This window comes from Nannobrachium achirus (genome assembly GCF_963921795.1).
Source record: "Nannobrachium achirus genome assembly, chromosome: 10".
Taxonomy (NCBI): Eukaryota; Metazoa; Chordata; class Actinopteri; order Myctophiformes; family Myctophidae; genus Nannobrachium; species Nannobrachium achirus.
The window spans coordinates 51889886-51910577 of record NC_137819.1 but is presented as its reverse complement, the minus strand read 5'-3'; the positions used below and the strand labels follow the sequence as shown (position 1 = coordinate 51910577).

At 41.6% G+C, this 20692-nt stretch overlaps 2 protein-coding genes across 2 annotated transcripts; both read left to right on the top strand.

The window, feature by feature from the left end:
* The first annotated feature begins 1923 nt into the window (after positions 1-1923).
* On the top strand, positions 1924-9936 carry zbtb8b (zinc finger and BTB domain containing 8B). Its single transcript, XM_080734962.1, has 5 exons — positions 1924-2034; positions 4251-4445; positions 5521-6427; positions 6828-7006; positions 9419-9936. The coding sequence occupies exons 2-5, from the start codon at positions 4272-4274 to the stop codon at positions 9710-9712; spliced, it is 1554 nt and encodes a 517-aa protein (XP_080591088.1). The 5' UTR covers positions 1924-2034; positions 4251-4271; the 3' UTR covers positions 9713-9936.
* A 2922-nt stretch (positions 9937-12858) lies between these two features.
* On the top strand, positions 12859-19956 carry LOC308292676 (tissue alpha-L-fucosidase-like). Its single transcript, XM_080735077.1, has 7 exons — positions 12859-13320; positions 13746-13880; positions 15769-16012; positions 16760-16960; positions 18596-18786; positions 19219-19318; positions 19421-19956. Exons 1-7 carry the CDS (start codon positions 12935-12937, stop codon positions 19556-19558), a joined length of 1395 nt encoding a protein of 464 aa, XP_080591203.1. The 5' UTR covers positions 12859-12934; the 3' UTR covers positions 19559-19956.
* The last annotated feature ends 736 nt before the right edge of the window (positions 19957-20692 follow it).

Below are 20692 nucleotides of genomic sequence, written 5' to 3'. Positions count from 1 at the left end.
TGTATTTAACATTAATGTTGTTTTCACAGCCTGTTCTTATTTCAATATTAATTATTAGGCCTACACTGTTGTATTATGCCTTCTGTAATCTCTGCATCATTGAAAATGAGGGCTCTGCCATTGATGTATTTCCGAGAAAATAAATTACGTTTGACTGAATAAAGTAAGGGAAATTCAGACCTACTTTATAGTGAACTCAGAAATGAACTGCATTTATAGTGAACTCAGAAATGAACTGCATAATGCAGTGAGTGAGAGTGAGCGAGACTCAGTGTGTGTGTGTGTGTGTGTGTGTGTGTGTGTGTATGTGTGTGTGTGTGTGTGTGTGTGTGTGTGTGTGTGTGTTTGGACGAATTTGACCAGGTCAGGGGTCAATGACCGTCCGTCCGTCTGTCAGTCACAGTGACACTGTGGTAGTCAGTGAAGCGAAAATAGCGAGCTTGCAGTAGTAACTAAATAGATTTACTCAAGTAATGTACTTAAGTACAATTTGGAGGTATTTGTACTTTACTTGAGTCATTTCCAATACTTTTATTTCTACACCACTACATCTCGGATCAAAATAATGTACTTTTACTCCAATACATTTATTTGATTGATTGATTGATTGATTGAAGCATTTATTAGAAGTTTGCATAGGAAAATGTACAGTTTCATGACATTACATTTCACTGGTACAATGTCAACTAAAAGGATAAGCTCAGGTAAGCCGGCTTGTTTCCATTGAGATCCTTTTTTTCAAACTCATATAGCATTTAATGACAGAGCAATCTGGCCAGCCATCGTCAAGGAAAAGTTCGCCGCTCTTTTCACTCAGTTGTAACTCAAGCTCAGTTCGGCTGTTCTTGAGAGACTAATGACAGACAGATAGAACACAGTAGGCCTACTGGGCAGTATAGATATCATCAGAAAAACAATGCAAACATAAATGGATTAACAGTTAAAAAGACTTTTGATTCAATTTGATTCATTTTGATTAGTCGCTTATCAGTTCAGCCCTAGGCTATTTGAAAATGGTTGATCTACAAGCTCACAATTGAGCTTATAGATCTGCTATTTTCAAAAGATTTTTATACATTTGAAAACTTGAAACAGGACATTCTGCCTAATGGGTACTTTTTGGTAGGCTATACTTTAAGAGGGCTATATATACTTTTGAATATGGGACTTCTACTTGTAACAGCACATTGCAATATTGATATTTTTACCACATAAAACATGTGAGTATTTTTCCAACACTGGTGGTAGTCACTACTCACTAGCAGGGGTCTTCAACAGGGGGTCCGGGACCCCTAGGAGTTCCTCAGAGTTACTACAGGGGGGCCACCAAATCTTTGTGTGATAGAAACTTTTTTCTCCTTTTTTATATTAACCACTTTAACCCTAGCGTCCATATCCTAAGAACTTTAGCCACTGAGAGGCTTTGTGAGCTTGTAGATCGGCTATTTTTGGCAAAGTGGTTTGGTGTAGAGGGGAAAAAGAGCAGACTAAGTACAGAGTGAAAGTCAAGTTTAGTAAATGGTTCAAGTGGTTGAATATATGAAAACACCAATTGACATGAATCCAAAAATACACTGATGATTGACATTTGTGCTGTCAAACAATTAAACTACAGTAGCTTAATTGTTTGACAGCACAATGTCAATCATCAGTGTATTTTTGGATAGAATCTATCATGAACAGGGGGAGCTTGTGGGGGTCCCTGCTTCATCTCTCTCTCAACTAAGGGGTCCTTCCTTGGCCTGAAAACGTTGAAGACCCCTGGACTAGTCAGTGAAGCCCTGGTGAAGCCATATTCATACTTCGTCTCACAACGGTGTCGCGTGTCGAAAATAGCCGAGCTTAGTAGCCTAGTAGCTCGGCTATTTTCGACGCGCGACACCGTTGTGCGACGGAGCATAGTTGACTGAATGCGGAAGTGTTGTGGTGCTGCTGCTGCTGCTGCATGCAGGGCCAGGCTAGCTAGCTGTTACTGTTAGCCCTGCATAAAAACCTCTTATGAGTGGACTTTAGTCATCTTTACAGTCTTGACGGGTAAGATTACTTAATGGCTACGTATTGAGCTTCATGAAAACACAGTTGGCAAACAACAATGCATTGTAGTATGTGTAATGTGTGTGTTTTTCTTGGGTAGCTAGGCTAGGTAACGTTAGCTACATCACACAAGCTAACATAACACAACAGTATTTTAGATCAAGATGAAAACGATGTCATGTTATGATTCCTGTCTGTCTTTTGCAGTCCGTTCAGATAAATACTCGTGTAAAGTAAAATATTTATATAATATGTTAGTGCTGGGCCCAGTGCAGTGGGTGATTGGGTGAAGCATCGGTGCACCCCGGCTGGTTTAAAGCCCAGCTCAGTTGCAGTGAGTGGGAGGTGGAAAAAGTAGACCTACCCTTTATTTAAGTAAAAGTGTCACTGTCAGTACTGCTGCGGGACCGTACGCTATTATTCCTACCGTATGTTCCCCAGGTTCTATGTTCCCCAGGTTCTATGTTCCCCACTTTCTTACCACCTAAACATACCCGTAACCCTAACCTCACTCAAATTAATGCTGTGAGGTGGGGAACATAGAGAGAGGAACATAGAACCTGGGGAACATAGGGTGGACCCCAGTACGGCAATGTAGAAATACTCTGTTACAGTAGAATTGGAATTCAAAATGTACTTGAGTAAAATTACAAATGTATTGGCATCAAAATGTACTCATTATGGAGAATGTCCTGTTTCATGTTTTCAAATGTAAGCTATAAACATATTTTTGAAAATAGCTGAAGTGGTTAATTTAGGTTTTGTAATAATGATCAAAATCTACAAAGTAACTAAAGTTTTCAAATAAATGTAGTGGAGTAATAGAAAAAATATATATATTGGAAATGTAAATACTCAAGTAAAGTACAAATGACTCAAAAGTGTAAGTACACTTAAGTACTGTACTTATCGTAACTAAATGTACTATAGTTTCTTTACACCACTGCATTTCACTTGGTTCATGGGACATATGTAGCGTTGCAACTCTTGTAGTGGGGCACACATCTGTAAAACCATTCATGTGATTAAGTGATGTCATTACGTGCGCATCCCGCATCAAAAACTCATTCAAGTCGCCCAGGGACTCATTCATGTCATGGTCCTGGGGTCCCGGGGATGCGCCTCCATTGGAGTCCATGTTAAAATAATTTACTTCTACTTAAGTTGCTATATTAGTTTAGATAGTTTAATTATTTCTTAATGTATTGTGTAAGATAAACACTGTAAAGATGTATTATCAGTTAAACCTGGAACAGCTAAAAACTATTTTCACTAGTGGTTCTCAAAGTGGGGTCCTGGGTCCTTGAGGGAGTTCCAGGGGGTCCCCAGATAAATGATAGTTAGGAACCAAATAGAACTTTATGGGTCTGTAACTCGGTGAACAAATGGAACCAAATTGACCTGTTCCATTTGTACTCTAGTATTTTAACATTTAATATAAATTGGGGTCCCAGTGATATAAATATAATTAAATGGGTGTCTGTAGCCTAGTGTATTTAGAAATCCTAGTTCTAAGTTCAAACATTAGCCAAATTGTAAATTAAATATAAGAAATAGGCAAACATTTTGAAAATAGACGATCTACAAGCTCACAGCGCTCGAAAACATTGTATTGAGGACTCATAAAACTTTTCTGGGACCCATTTGAATGACCACCTGTGGGTCCCGGGACCCATTACCTTGAAAACCTAGTAACATCACTGGATAGGTGAAGAGTATCACAATATAGTCTATTACAGTGGGGTCCAGGGGTACTGTGTGTATTTGTCTGTCATTTAATGCCTCATTGACATTAGTACAAACTAAAGGACCCCAGTGTAAGCAAGCCTTAGTGCCTTCTTGGCTTTAAATCCTATAAGTAGACCTTGTATGAATCGGAACTCTACTGGCCTGTCTGAGTTATGGGGGCCGTTATTGGAGAATTAAAAAGTATGATAACCTTGATTGAATACTTTATTTAACTGCTTGCAGAGACATGTACAGGGAAGTACAGTACAATACAAGGTCTGCTAAAAGGATGTTTCCAAGAAAGCCTATGGCTTCGCTTGTTTCCATTGGGGTCCTGTGTAATTAATGAATCGAATTTAATGACAAATATACAATACTATGCAAAACGATGGTCTATTTGGTCACTTTAAATTATCCTTTATTCCTCCCTCTCTGCATGGCTCTAAAGCAATATCCCTCCCTCTGTCTAATCATCTTTTCCCTTATAGCGCGTGGTGAGGTGTGGAAGAATGGATGTGCCCTACTACCTGTCCAAACTGCTATGTGAGCTCAATGAACAGCGTAAGCGAGACTTCTTCTGTGACTGCAGCATCCTGGTTGAAGGGCGAGTCTTTAAAGCACACCGCAATGTCCTGTTTGCTGGGAGTGGCTACTTCAGGGCACTTTTGGTTCATTACTTGCAGGTGAGCAAAGCTTGTGGCCACGAATCTAGTATGTGGTGTTCAGACTGTAAATTGATGAGACTGCTGCCCTGAGCTTTGCAAGCTTCCTGTTTTGTCAAAGTCGGGTAATAGTACCCCTGGTGGTTCATGGCTCCATAAAGGGGCCATACATACATAATACATCTGTGATTTAGCTTACCAAACACACCTGTTGGCATAGCTAATTCGGCCTCATTTCTAAAGATATAATGCATATACCCTCCATATATGGGCATAGAAGGGACACAGCCAGACAGACGGGTACAGCAGGTACAACGGGTATTGCATGGCTGGGTGGGGCTTGCACCTCCCTACTTGCATTGTTCCCGACTTGCATCGTTCCTGAGTAATATATACAATAACAAGGTTTTTACAGCTGTAAGACAATGTCACTTCAGAGTACACAGAGTAAAAACATCAGTGTTCATTTTACTCCAGAGAGCGTACAAATGTACCTGCTTCTTCGGCAGAGGAATGAGAAATTAAATATGACCCTTTTGTCTTTCCAATATAGCAGACCTACAAGCTGATGTGTTCAGTGTGTAGAACGCCGTTGTACATCGGTATGACTTTACTTGAGAAATGTACCCTGATTTTCCACTTTGAAAATACTGGTAGACTTTTTATGACGCATCATGGAGTTACACGCAGTTTACATCAGAAGCAATTGGAAAGTCAAATAAATGTTTGAGTAATCTCAAATTCACAATATAACTTAAAACCCAGCATAAACACTTAAGAGCATAATGAAACACTTGCTTCCAATGTGGTCCTGCAATGTTGGTGGCTATAATCGATTATGTAACATAACTGCATTGATGCAGAATCGAAATGATGTTGGAATAGCAACTTGTGTCATCTGAGCATCCACATTTTGGAATATTTGGGCCAGCAGCAGCACTAGTTCCACATTTTAATTGAATCTAGGTACAGTTTACACCCTCAGTTCCCTTGAATCCTACAGGCAATAAAAATTACTTGCAAGCTTTCTTGCTGTGTTAACCGTATCCTCAATATTTGTGCCTGACTTGAAGTCACTTTTGTACTATTTCTTCAGGACAATGCTCAGCGCCACAGCACAGCGTCCTTGGACATCGTGACGGCGGACGCCTTCTCTATCATCCTGGATTTCCTCTACTCCGGCCGACTGGCCGTGAACAGCTGCAACGTCATCGAGGTGATGTCGGCCGCCAGCTACCTGCAGATGACCGACCTGGTCAGCTTCTGCAAGGGTTACATCCGCTCGTCTCTGGAGATATGCAACCGCGAGAGGGAGAAGAACAAAGAGAGAGACTCCAGGGGGCAGAATGGAGGCGGAGAGGGCCCTGCAGATAGCGGCACGCCTGCCCTGCCCATCCCCAGCACATCGGGGGCTGTGGAGTCTCACTCACAGGAAGCAGAGGCCGACAGAGGTGCAAGTGTAGGTTCAGATTCCATGGACTCGGCCAGAATCCCCCCTGATGTGACCACAGTCACTCCTCCGAGCACTAGCAGGGACACCAGCAGGGACACGGAGAGCGACTATATCTCCCGGGGAGACTTCAGCTCTGGGAGAGAGGGTCGCAGGGAACAGACCTTTGATCAGACCAACACCTCATCCTCTTCGTCCTCTGCTCCGATCCTTGAGCTAGTGCGCCCCAAAATTGAGTATGACCCCGACGAAGAGCTTGAGGGGTCCCCCGACACTAAAGACCTCACCTTGTATCATGGTCAGGGACCCCCTCCCCATCAGCCTCATAGCAGGCTGCTTCCTCCCAGCCCGTCCCCCAGTAACAGCAGCTTCAATGCCAGGCAGTTTATGGAAGTGTTGGCCAAAGGCGGAGGCTCCAGTCCTCTAGGAGACAGAGTGGAGCAAGGCCCGCTCTACCACGGAGTCAGGCCTGGTCCCAGGGTGGATGAAGGCGTCTGGTCGGGAGGATCTTCTATTATGGAGATCCAGGTTGATTGGTTTGGAGAAGACACAGGTAATTGAATGTGGAATGATCAACTCAAGATGAATAGAAAGTAGCATAAATATGTAAATAGCCTTTAACCACATGATTAGTCCTATTTGGGTGATACAGAATTAGTTTAGTTTCTTTTGATTCAGTGTCTGTTCCCCTTAAATAATGTATTGATTCGAGTTTGAACTTGAAACTATAGAGTGGGGCTGGGCAAAAGGGTAGTTTTGAACAACTTGCAGTGGCAACATAAGCACACCCACCAGTTTCTAATAATACACTTGTTTTTCACATTTCTTGGCTGCTAATTTGTGATGTTTATGTTCATAGCTAAATACCATTACCTCTCAATTACCTCTCAAAACCACTGGCATAAGCGACCATGTCATGTTGTTGAACTGCGGGCCTCTCACTCCCTCTACAGGCGATGGCTTGGTAGTACCAGTGAAACTCCACAAGTGCCCGTTCTGTCCATACACAGCCAAGCAGAAGGGAATCATGAAGAGACACATCCGCTGCCACACGGGAGAGAGGCCTTTCCCTTGTCCCATGTGTGGCAAGAGGTTCACACGACAAGAACACCTGCGCAGCCATGCCCTCAGTGTAAGTGTGCTTGTCATTGTAGGCACACATAAGGCGCTTTTCGACAGGCAAAGAACCTGTTCGGGTTCTTTCTCCCGCCTATGGGATGAACCAGAGGTGAGCTTTTCCACCGAGAACCAAGTTGGTTCCGAACCGTAAAAGTTGGTTCGGAACGGGAACCACAAAATCCTTGGTTCCTCTGGTTCAGTCTGGTGGAAATGCAAGCCGGTTCGCAAGAACGAACCAAGGTTCCAAGAAAGTTGAACGGCACTGGTTCTTTTGGTGGAAAAGGGGGCTTGAGCCCCTGCCCTTTTATCCGTCTGTAAAAAGTGCTCTCTCCAGACCATCAATGCAGTTTTTACTATGGTGAAAGAAATGAAAATGGCCTCTTTCCATGCCATACCTGAAGGCAGCATTCAAAACTCTCCTGAACTTGTACGTTGCATTTTATGTTGAAAGAATTGCCCTCTCTGAGTAGGAATCCATGCCGTACACTGACTAGTGTGGTATCAAGCACCGAAAATAGCCGACCTCCAAGCTCACAATGCATTTTAGAATTTTCAGCCCCTGCCTCTATAACATTCTCTGCACGTCCCTGATTGTGGGAGTTAATGGGCCTATGAAAAATCACTGTCCGTTTTATGACACATGATTTTGTGCATGGCCCAACTACCAGATGATGAATAGATGCATCTTCATTGGTAGAGGAATTATGTCAACACCATACAAGGCATGCGGAGCAGACTTATGGGTCATGGACAAAAGCTTTTCAGTCTCTGTTGTTATTCATGGGTGAAGTATTTTTCGAGTGTAAGAAGAATAAATAAAGCATGGAGAGGATCTAACGCTGACAGCAGAAATGCCATTGATTTAAGAAGAAAATGGGTTGATTTATCAAGGCAGCTGGTATGTTAAACCAAAATAATGTAAGACACACATAGCTGTGTAACTTGGTGCCATATTTTGCGGAACTGTGCTGTCAGTTTTACAATAATAGTTTGTATCTGCCTGAAAAAAAAAAAAAAAGAGTACAACTCGGATTCCACAAAACATTATTTTATATGTAGCATGTAAAATGAGATTCATGAAGCAATTTCCCTTGGCATATGGCGTTTTGAAAACTCTATGTTAAACACATGCAGCACTGATAAAGTACATGTGCCTACAGTTCAGTTCAGTGCTCTTTAATAACTGTTGTCTTTAATGACTTGTGAAATGATTTTGTGTTCGTTACGGCATGGTAGGTTAGCTCAGTTAAACATCAGCAACAAAATCATATTATTCACAATGACTAGCACAACAGACGGTATTGTGTCCACAGACAACTTTTACATTATAACACTGACACAACTGTTCAAAGTGCAGGTAGATTTGTTGTGGTGTCCTTTCTGCAGTAGGAAAGAATCTGTTTAAAACGGGATGTTTTGTTTGATAAGAGGTGTGCAGCGCCTTCCAGAGGCCAAAGAGGTGGTCGGGGAAGAGATGCTTTTATCTACCGTATTTATTATTTGTGATATTGATTTAACTGATGATGGGGGGTACCAATAGTCCTGGATAATGTAATGTCTGAGCTGCAGTTTTTAGCATGTGTGACTCCATGCTGCCGTTGCTGATACTGATGATTTGAGGATGCTCTCAGTGATACGTAGCTGGGGTGGGGCGAGGGGCGAATGACGCGACCGCAGTTTTCCCGGTGAACCTGAGCGCAACGGTGGGGAACAAACACCACTGATTATTGCCGATGATGGAGAGGTTATATAGCTTTATGTATTGAGAGGCACTCTTGCTGATTTCGGAAAGAGAGTCGTCGCCAATTGCAATTTATTTAAAAGTTATTTGGGGCCATGAAGATAACCTCTTCTTCCCACTACTAGACTAAGGATTTATATTGTTTGTGTTATTGTTTACAATCACAATTATTCACATGTGGCAAGATCGTGGTTCCACTAGTTTTACTTGTAGGCTAGTGTAGGCTTAGAAGCATTTTCAGAAGTTAATTTAATGTTTTCCATTTAATGATTTCCTTTATCCTCATCGAATCTTGTGCTAATGCACGCAACTGTTTTCGCCATAAAGCCTAGTAGGCTTTTCAGAATTTAATTTAATGTTTTCCATTTAATGATTTCCTTTATCGCCATCTTGCGCTAATGCACACAACTGTTTTCGCCATATTTTAAGGTCTTATTTTAGTTGTTTCTCATAAGCTCGCAACCCTCCTTGCCCATCGGCCCCCACCGTTGCGCACAGGTTCATCTGGAAAGTCGCGGGAGGGGGAGCAGCTGTTGCTGGGTTTAACGGTACATTACAGAACATGCATTTTTAGCCAGTAATCAATTAAACACTGACTGGATGAACCTCACTGTTCTAGTATCTTGAGTGCCGGGCTTGTTATGAGCATAATGCACATCCACTGACTTGTCTCTCCCTGCACAGGTCCATAGGCACTGCTGGCCAGTGTCATGCAAGAGCTGCAGGCGGACCTTCACAGGCGCAGACGTTTCGCAGGGACTCCGGCGCTTCAGCATCTGTGATAGCTGCAACTGTGTCACAACCACCAACGACGAGTCTGCTCCCATGCACGCGGCTGGCCAACCGGAGGCCGCGGAGCGCGAGGACGGTGGCCCTGATTGGTCAAGTTTCATGGACGATGTAGATGAGGTGGAGGTAGGCAGGGTGGAGAACTTGGTGGAGAAACAAATGCTGTCGGAGTCCACTGTGGTGTTGTAGGCTGGCCCTGTGTTGACCTACCTGCCTCCCTTGACCAACGGACCATTTTCCAGAACCTTTTTGTACCACTTGAAAAACAAATGTCTGTGGCCATGCATTTAGTGCTAATAGGTTTGTGTTGTAAGAGACCTTTTTATTTATTGATTCGCATGTGGCGTGAATGCTAGTGAATGTGGTACAGTATCTTGTTGAATAACAAGAATGGAAACTGTTTTGAACTCTTTGGTGACTTCATTTTAAAACATTATTTATAAACTCATTTCAAATCAAGATGAAGAAATAAAATAAAAACCAGTACATCACACTTAATTAATGTATTTGTCAGATACATGTACTGTAATTGAAATTTGTTCTCCACCTTTGACCCATCTCTTGGAGCGGTGAGCTGCAGCCGCGCTCGGCAATCATTAATGGTGATCACTTGGTAGGCTTGTTTTTTTTTTAAAGTCATTCAGCCGGTACATGCATTTGTACATGAAATTCCTCAGCAGTGCATGTATTGTCGGGACATTACTATTTGCCAACACATAACTTTCACCTGTCCACCTAGAGCAGGGTTCCCCAATTAGTTTTCCCCAAGGGCCGAATTATGTCTAGGGTACCAAGCCTAGGGCCACAACATTGCAGGGGGCGACGGTGGCGTTCCCACTACTCCAGCGACAGTTTTCGTCGTCGTCGGATGAAAATCTTGTATGTCCAAAACCGTTCGTTTTGAATTTATCATTTTAAAAATGATTTAAACTAGTGAAAACAGCCGATCTACAAGCACACAACGCCTCGCGGTGCGAGGCGTTGTGTGCTTGTAGATCTGCTGTTTTCACTACTTTTGTGCGACGGCCTTGTATGATTTGCGAAAGAACGTACAAATTTGGAGATACGAGATTTCCACCCGACAACGACTTTATACTAGTGTTGTTGCTGCTCTTAATCCACCATTATTACTGGGGTTGGTGGGGGCCAGACAGTAGCCCCCCGCGGGCCGCAAATGGCCCACGGGCCGCCTATTGGGGAACCCTGACCTATAGAGAGTTTAAGCAAGATTCTGAATGAGTAAGTAATATGCCACTTGAAGTATCCTTAAAGCTACACTATGTAACTTTCCTCTTCTACCTGGATTTGAACCTGTTTTCTTTGCGCAAGTGCTGACATTTTTACCGTTTAGCTAATAGAGTCTGCCTGCTTGCTCAGGGGATAAATTGAATCTTGACCATCAGGTTAAAATATGTGTCGGATCCTTCCGTCTTGTGTGGCCACTGGCCAGAAAGACAAGTTGCCTCCCACTATTTTCAAATGCTTCCAGTCGTTGTGGAATAGTTGGAATAGCTGGCTAGTACACGAGACTAGCTGAGACATGACCTTTGCCACAATCTAAATGTCTCAACAGAAGAGTAGGGAGACAAAATACAAGCACCCCAATATTGTTTACCTTATATTGTGTTAAGATACTGTACTCTACCATACAGATTGTACCAAAAAAATGTTACATATTTAAGCTTTGCTATAACTGCACCACAAGTCTGCTTTGTTCGGTGGAGTACACTATGCTTTAATATACTATGTTTAATAATATATTATGTTTTAATATCAATAGCCATGAAATTTACATGGCAGTATATTGGCAGTGTTTGCAACACTGACACTGCACATCATCACGACATACAGTAGGTATTCTCTGATGACATGACCCAGGTATCTGCCTACAGCAGATGGTTAATAACTCTCTCACCATACGTCCAGTGTTGCGTTCTTAACATTTCAGATAGTTCATCAATATACAAATTAAAAAGAAACGGTGACAAATCCCCACTGACCTAGTCTGATATGAATACAAGTACCTTGTAGTTTTACGGTGAATCACGATTCATGTCTTGAAAGCACACACACTTTTTAGATTCTGTCTTCTATACTTGCAAACAGCTTCCTTCAGTGCATGTATAGGCTACACAAATCCGTGCCATGTTTATTTTTAAAGCCAAGTTGATGGTTGTTCAGTGGTTACTATAGTCTTGAAGCCTATCCAATAGAATTTGTTCTAGAATACTTTGGACGGTACGCTAGCCGGGTCAATTGGTATGTAATTTTCTATACTGGATGACTTACCTCTTATCTGTAATTGTTACAAATGGTTGGGTTATGAACTTTTATTTTTTGTAGAGGCCGAGCACAAGCAATCTTAAAAATGGCAAGTAAGGTAATGGTAAACAATTACTTCTTACACACCTACAATAAATGTGGAGGGTATAATATCAACAAGGCAAGAGTTGATTTCAAGTGAGAAACAATGTCTATCAGTCCATCTATGGGATCATTGTCATAGTTTTACGGTAATGGAAGGTACAGTTATCAGTGAATGAATGATACGAGATCATAGATCTGTAATACCTTCAACCTTGTCAGTAAAAAAAGGATAACAACTCAAGAGATTATTCACTTGAAGATTATTTTAAACATTAAAATCGGATGCATTTAAGACATGGTCAATGGTGTTCAATAGCCTAAAGATCTATATGACTTGATATTTGCATTATTTGGTTCAGGAAAATACTCTCAGATTGAACTGTGATTTGAATTGTCAATTTGTCCTCCTCACATCATGTCATATAGTTTCTCCTTTTTCTCATTCAATGCTCAACAAATTTCAATTCCATACATTGTCAATGCCTTTTCATGTAACTCATGACTATAATTTAGCATTTTCATCTGTTTAAAACAAATAAGGGGGGGGGGGGGGGGGGGCATTACACTAATCTCAACTGTTTGCCATTACAATGCCTACAATATTGATATTGTTTCCAATAATTGTGAATGTGAATATTACATTTGATTTTATTCTGTGCATTTTTTCTTCTTTAAAGTTTGAATACAACAATATCCTACACTAACAGAACAAGTCTGTTAGGAAAATTAAGAGGGGAAATATTAAAACATACATATGCTTACATATTAATCAACAAAGCGATGCATTATTCTCGCCGAATAAAAACTGCAGTATGGATATAGATGATTGTTGTTACTGTGTTCTTACATGGGTCAACTTTCACTTTCACAACCCGATTTAAACTTCGCCGTACGATGGCGTGGCGCGCACAGCCTGCAGACCATAGATGCAGACCGGATTTCCTGCATTTCTAGAAGTACCTGTCCTGATGGTCCTGAGCTGAAGAACACAACAACACATTCTTCACAACACAGACGGACAGACACCTGAGCAAGCGGTGGTTCATGATGGTGCCACAGGTCCGATCCGCCTCATGTCTCGTTGCATGGACCGCGCTCTTGGCGCTGCTGTCTCTTGTACCGGGTCCTAGTTGTGGAGCGCGTTACACGGCCGACTGGAAGAGCCTGGATGCCAGACCCTTACCCAAGTGGTTCGACGAGGCCAAGGTCGGGATCTTCGTGCACTGGGGAGTGTTCTCGGTCCCCGCGTTCGGACAGTACAGCGAGTGGTTCTGGTATTTCTGGCGTTCCGAAAAACGCCCTGACTGTGTCGCGTTTATGAACAAGAACTACGAACCGGGATTCAAATACGCCGACTTTGCGCACAGTTTTAAGGCAGAGTTCTGGAATCCTGATGCTTGGGCAGAGATGATTGAGGCTTCAGGTGCCAAGTAAGCATGAAAGTGGCTATACGTCGTATTTTTGTTTTGGACTGTAGTGTGTGTGTGTGTGTGTGTGTGTGTGTGTGTGTGTGTGTGTGGGGGGGGGGGGGGGGGGGGGGGGGGTATTGTATACAAGCCATGTACCATAATAGGCTGCTGTCAGATTTTTTTTTTTTTGTATGTTTGTGATATATTTATTACTAAAGACCAGTGTCTCTGTCTCTGTGGCTAGGCTTTGCAAATATAGCCACACCTTATTCGTCTGGTTTCTATGTCAGGCATGCAAATGCTGGTTAAAGGCAAGCAACCACATTTAGTAGTGAGGTTCAGTCAAACTTGTATTATTCAGGATATATATAGTCTATAACTACATGGTTGTTGGGGGGAAAAAGCTTGCAGCTCAGTATTGTATTGTTTTTATTTTATCCATCCAGGTATGTAGTGTTTACAACCAAGCACCATGATGGCTTCACAAACTGGCCTTCACCAACCTCCTGGAACTGGAACTCTGTGGACACTGGTCCTCACAGGGATATTGTGGGAGAACTGGCTGTGGCCATTAGGAAAAGGTGAGAAGCAGCACAGAATATGATGATAAGAGACTGACAGGTTATGTCCCCTGAAATGTAGTATGTAGTTTAGGCATATGCTACTGTATTCACTGTCACCTGACTTTTTGTGCAACAACAGGGAAGTGCATCAGCTGGTGATCTGCAAAGAAACCCACACAATTAGCCCCTTCTGAGCAATACCAGTTGGACTCGCTGGTGCAGTTATACTTGTTACTCAAATTCCCCGCACTCAGTCAAATGCATGTACTGTATACTGCAGGGGTGCCCACATTCTTTTGACTTGAGAGCTACTTTTCAAATGACCAGCTCAATGTGATCTACCCACCCAAAAATGTACCTGAGTCCCTGAGGGGGCTTTGTCATTACATGTAAGATAAACACAATTAAATGTAGGGGGGAAAGTCCCATTCTGTATGGAAGTGGTACGTTTTCGGGTTCTTTACTGACTCTTGAAGGCAAAGCATTGCATTCGGGGGGTTTGCCTACTTTAGAAGCCATGAAGTGAGCTGACAGGCCCTTCTTGATATCAATCAATCTAGTCACCTCAATTCAAGTGACAGATGCAAAAAAGAGGGGTTTTATACTGTATTAGCCTGGGTTGCCAGCCTCTTTTCACACACTTCGTTCCTCCACCACCAGGGGGTGGAGTCGGGCTGGAACCCAGGCTAGTAGTGTAAGGGATAATGTCTGCGATGGGTCAGCTGTCATTATCGAGAAATAAAATCCTGACAGGATGATAGCCGACAGGATGATAGCCGAGCGGAGGTGGCTATCATCACTGGGGGTCCGTCGAGCACAAACAAGGAAGTGTTTGATCAAATAGAATCCATATTTGGTTACTGCATCGTCTATTTCTAGCTTCAAATGTTTTCAGAAACATTCTTGAGAGCAACGTTTAGTTGAAAATGACATGACTTTCATGTTGGATACGGCATAAAATTCATGCAGTGCAGCAGGTACTCTGAGCCTTTGATTAGGCAAGTGTTGGAAAAGCATGGTTCAGATAACGTCTTCTGAGATTAAAACAGACATAGAACGTTTTTATACACAGCGCGCTGTCTCACGCATCGTCATCACGTTAACCGACAGCTCTTGCTTCGTTTCCTGGGCAATCATGGTTGTGGTGGTGACACATATGCACAATGTGAATGTTTATAACAACAAAACTGTGGCAGATAACTCGAGGGGAGAAATACCATATGTTAAACAGTCTAACATCGATTGTTGGTACAGGAGTAGGCTACTGCAGCCCAGGGTTCAGACTGCTACAAGGACAAGCGAAAGCATAACAAATACGCAGAAACTAAAACAATATGGCTCCGAGAGGCACAGGCACTTTTAACCACATTGACACATGCAAATGGAAAATGGTACGAAATTAGCAACCTATAAGAAACAATAAAATAATGCAGGAAAGGACATTGTTATGTGATTTAATGCAGCTATTTTTTCTGCATTATATTCCTTTTTTGCTCTTACCAATGCCCATCTGGTCATTTCCCAAAACATGACAAATGGCATTATCATGTCAAGAATCGAGCATAGATTTATTTTAGAGTTGTACTCTAAACTATGGAAACCCATTTCCGCGACTGAATAAAAGTAGAACGTGCTATTCAGATCTTCTTGCAAGTCAGACTCATATGTCTCAGCATTCAGTTTTATTCAGTGTAATTGAAACTTTTGATCTTTAGTGAGTGGCTGAAATACTGACTCTATAATGCTGCAGTCAGATACTTTACTTTGGGTACTCAAAAGGGGAATATTGGAAAATGGAAGATGATGTGCTCTGAGAGAGTCACCCCAGGGATTGGGTTAGATTAACCTTTGGCGACCGAAAGCTGAAATTACTTTTAAAATTCACACACACATTCTCATTTCATAGATCTGTGCACTTGGGATTGTACCACTCGCTGTTTGAGTTCTACAACCCAGTCTTCCTTAAGGATCAAGCCAACGGATTCAAGACGCAGAACTTTGTCTTTGAGAAGACACTTCCAGAGCTAATCGACCTTGTGATGACCTACAAGCCTGATTTGATCTGGTCCGATGGTGATTGGGTTGCAGATGACCCTTACTGGAACACCACTTCGTTCCTGGCTTGGCTCTACAATGATAGCCCAGTGAAGGTGAGTCCCTCTGGACTATATATTGATATCATATTATGAGACTAGACTAGATTCAGCTTGGGGAGTTAGGATTAGGCATTTGGTTGCTTTGTGTGAAAGCTTCTACGAGAAGATCAATGCGCTCTGCAAGAGCTTTCCGAGTGTCTCTGAATATCTATCAGGTTTAATATTTGGTTCTATGGCAGACTGGGCTGCGATAAGCACTGCGAGAAGCAGGGAGCGAGCATCAGTTTCAAGCAGTGAGAGAACAGTACAAGCCGATCCTCCTTTCCTTGGGTCCATGATGTGTTATAGTGCATCAAAACCAAAACAAACTGCGGAGACCTCTGGCAGAGTCATAATCTTCTGTATATGTATTCACTAGTTTTAACAGAGTTTCACACAAACTTCCAGCAGCGCACACAAACACATCCCTCTCAACCAATCCCTGACCTTGAGACTGGAGGTCAGGATTCAATCCCCGGACGATCATGCCAGCAATGACCATAAAAGTGGTTCCCAATACCAATTGCTTGGCATTCAGCATCATTATGTGCTTAGTTAGGATTGCGGTTTTGAATGGTAAATTGTTTTATAAAATTGCTGTCCTAATATAATATTTTGATGTCTTCACAAGTACAATAATGTGTGTGTGTGTGTGTGTGTGTGTGTGTGTGTGTGTGTGTGTGTGTGTGTGTGTGTGTGTGTGTGTGTGTGTGTGTGTGTGTGTGTGTGTGTGTGTGTGTGTATGTGTGTGTGCTTCTAAAGGATGTGATTGTAACCAATGACAGATGGGGTAAAAACTGCGCCTGCAAGCATGGAGGCTATTACAACTGTAAAGACAGGTACACCCCTGGGACCCTGCCGGACCATAAATGGGAGAAGTGTCAGAACATTGACACCCACTCCTGGGGCTACCGTCGAGACATGAAGCTGAGTGATCTAATGGACCTGCCCTCCATCATAAAGGTCAGTGCTCATGGAGAGTGTAGTCTGAGATATATTTACTAACATGTGTGTGTTGTGCACCCAAAAATATATATCTACTGCACTCAATTTAGTATAAAAGAGAGCATAAACTCGGCCAATGTCAACAACAGTGATGCTCAACTTTGCATACCGTCACTGTTGAGCAGAAACCTTGTATCTCCAAGTTTCAAATTTGTATGTTTTATTGCAAGCTAAGTAAAGCCCTGCTTCATCAGACAAGGCCGTTGCACAAAAGTAGTGAAAACAGCAGAGCTACAAGCACACAACGCATTGCACCACGAGGCATTGACAATGACATGTCCTGACACTGGCATAGTTGTTTTGCATGTGTCTAGTTTAGGTTTGGTTATAATGTTTGTTTAGGCAAGGCAAAATAGAAAATAATACAATAAAAACGGATAAACATATGAGGATAAAGTTATGGTTTAGCACAAGTAAGGAATCAAAAACCTCAAAAGGCAGCAGCAAGCAGAAAGGTCTTCAGCTTGGATTTAAAAGACCCGAGAGACGTAGCAGACCTGCAGGTTTCTGGTTGTTTGTTCCAGACATTATGGCGCATAAAAAGTTAAACTGAACACTGCTTCTCCAATGTTTAGTCCTGCATCTGGGGATAGAAAGCAGACATGTTCCAGATGACCTAAGAAGTCTGGAAGTTAATAATTTAGCACACGATCGAAAAATATATTTGGCCTGGCTTACACCACTCAGTGCTCTATAAACCAACAGCAGTAGCAGTAGTATTTTAAAATCAATTCTTTGACAGACAGAAAGCCATTGTAAGCCAAGGTCTCAAAACTGGACTGATATTGTCTACTTAATTAATAAGGGCTCAAGTAGGAGCGCCTGAATAAACTGCAACTTTAGGGAGACCAAGACTCAGTTGCACGTTTTTCCAAATCCTGTTGAGACATAAGTCCTTTAATCTTTGATATATATTCTTGAGCTGATGGAAGTCAGACTTTTTATTTATTTTTGTATATTATTTCTGAGCCTTTATTTGATAGTTACAAAACAATTAATTCAGTTTAGTTTTTGTTTAATTGAAGACAATTCTGGCATCGTTGATTTGTTCAGTGCATTTACTCAGAGCTTGTATTTGGCCATAGTCCCCTGCATAATTATAACATATTTTGTTGTTTTCCATAATCTGAGCCAGTGGGAGTATGTACTTTATTCATTAGGATCCCCATTAGTTGGCACGTGAATACCTGTTAGTATTTACTGGCGCTCATACAATAAACAGGAAAAACATAACATTTGTCCTTACAGTAAAAAAAAAAGAAAAAGAAATACAGGACACCTGATCTCACCAGTGGGAGAGACGAAACAATAAATCACATCAGAGTAAAAAAAGAAGAAAAAATAAATCAAAAACAACAAAGATTAAAAGTTGGGACAGATATCACAAAATCAAAACTGTATAAAATACATCCAAAAAACAAAAGAAGAAGATTTTACAGTTTTGGCCATATGAAGTGGTAGGCTTTTCCATTCAACTATTGTTGATTTCAGCGGATGGAGTGACAAGACGGCCCTGAGTTGCTGTATTTCTTAGCTTTGACTGAAGTCTTAAGTTGATCCTCTGGTAACACCTTCTCATTTGTGTTTGTTCAGGACATGGTGTATACAGTGGCCATGGGGGGTAACTACCTGCTGAATATTGGGCCCACGGCGGATGGTATGATTGCGCCTGCGTTTGAGGAGAGACTGAGGGGACTTGGTGCCTGGCTGAGAACCAATGGGGAGGCCATCTACGCTTCCAAGCCCTGGAGGGTCCAGACCGAAAACTCCACTGTGACAATCTGGTGAGAGATGATGCATTAGCAAAGAGCATGAACAACAACGGCATGGAGAGTCTTTGAAGGATAAGGCAGAATATGTCAGCATACTGTACCATAGCAGCCTATGAAAAAGTACAAGACAGTGGCTTTGGCCTGCATAATTCATCGTTGTGATGAACTTGAGCGTTGTAATCTTTCCAGGAAACAACTTTATCATGTGCCTGAGAACGACAATAAGAAAGTAATCACAGAAAACTCCAGCCTTATCCTTTAATATTTTACCTTTTAAATGTTCTCTGAGGGAAGTTATATGAAGGGTAATATGAGTGTTTTTGTCAAATAAAAAAAGATCAATGTTAAACTTGAACTAAAATGTGAAAACAATGTGACTGCCAAACGCTGCCTGCAAGGCTCTTGGTGGGCTGTTTGTAACTACCGTTTTGCTCTCCTACACAGGTACACGGCTAAGAACAGTACCGTCTACGCGACGATGATAGGGTGGCCATCCAAACCGCTGCTTAAACTTTCAACTCCCAAGACATCTGGGGTTACCCAAGTAAATATTGAAATTCATACAAATGTAGTATATAATTCATAAAATTCCCTCTGCATCTTGAACATTTTTATATTTTTATTGTCATGTGTTTTATGCCCATAGGTTACCCTTTTGGACTATCCTAGCATGGCATTGAAGTGGGCACCATTGACACAAACAAGTGGATTAGTGGTCATGTTGCCCTCAATGCCAGTACAACCTGGCAACGCCTGGACTCTGAAGCTAGAGGGAGTTGCCTAGCAACTGGAGAATCGGCCTGAGACCATGAATGTTAAGGGGGACAGACATTAATTATACAGTTTAGACTATGAACTTCTATGAAATTTTATGAACTTGTATAAAATGATTTAAATCTCAGGGTCAGATTGAATACTGTATGTAACACTTTTAGAACTGTTGAGAACTATTGTCGCATCACAAGTTTACACGAGGTATAAAAAATGTTTAGTCTTTTTGTCAAGTCAGGTTGTTTTCTGGGATCTTATGACCTTTGATGAGTATATGCAGTTTAAACTTTCCCTCATAAAGGTGTTTTTGTTTGTTTGTTTTTTTACTTTCTTAACATTTTTACCTTTTTCACATGTGTATAAATGGAAAATAAAGGAGAATCGAATCTAAGAGTACTGGAATGATAATGGGACATGACTGGGATAATGTTGTAACATACAGCAGCCTACTGGTCATGTTTGAATAAAATAATCTTAATACAAATGGTCACAGCCCTATCTATTAGTTAGGGCACATAATATTCTTGAAATACCGTAGTTTTAGCCCATGCAGACACCCGTGTGTGTGTGTGTCTGTCTTTCTGTCTTACACACACACACCCACACACACACATACACACTGTTGTTTGCACATCAGAGATGCTATATTATGTGGATTTGTCTTAATTGAATTGGCATGAATAAAAATGTGGTGCAGCCGTGCAGGATATAGCAAATTAGTGTGGTTGCCCATTCAGGGCAACCAGACAATAGTACTTGTTCACATTTGTTTTTCAATATTCATTGTCTACCTTAATTGGCATTTTATGCACAAACCGATTTGGTCTAAAATGCGAATTACTTGTTTTTTATTATTATTATTAATTATTATTATTACTTTATTAGCAGTTTGCAAAGGAAAATACAGTTAGATACTAGGTCCACTAATAGTTCAATTTAACTCAAGAAAGCGTTTTCATTGGGGTCTTGTACTCATTTCATTGACAAATATTAATAATTGCTTGCCTACTGCTTGCTTGTCAATACATAATATAAACTCCACAATAGAATAACTTCTTGCTTGCTTGAATATGGACTTGAACAAAACATCACGTCACATTATGTCCCTTTAAAAAGGAGCAGCCCCTGGCTGCAGCCACTAGGGGCT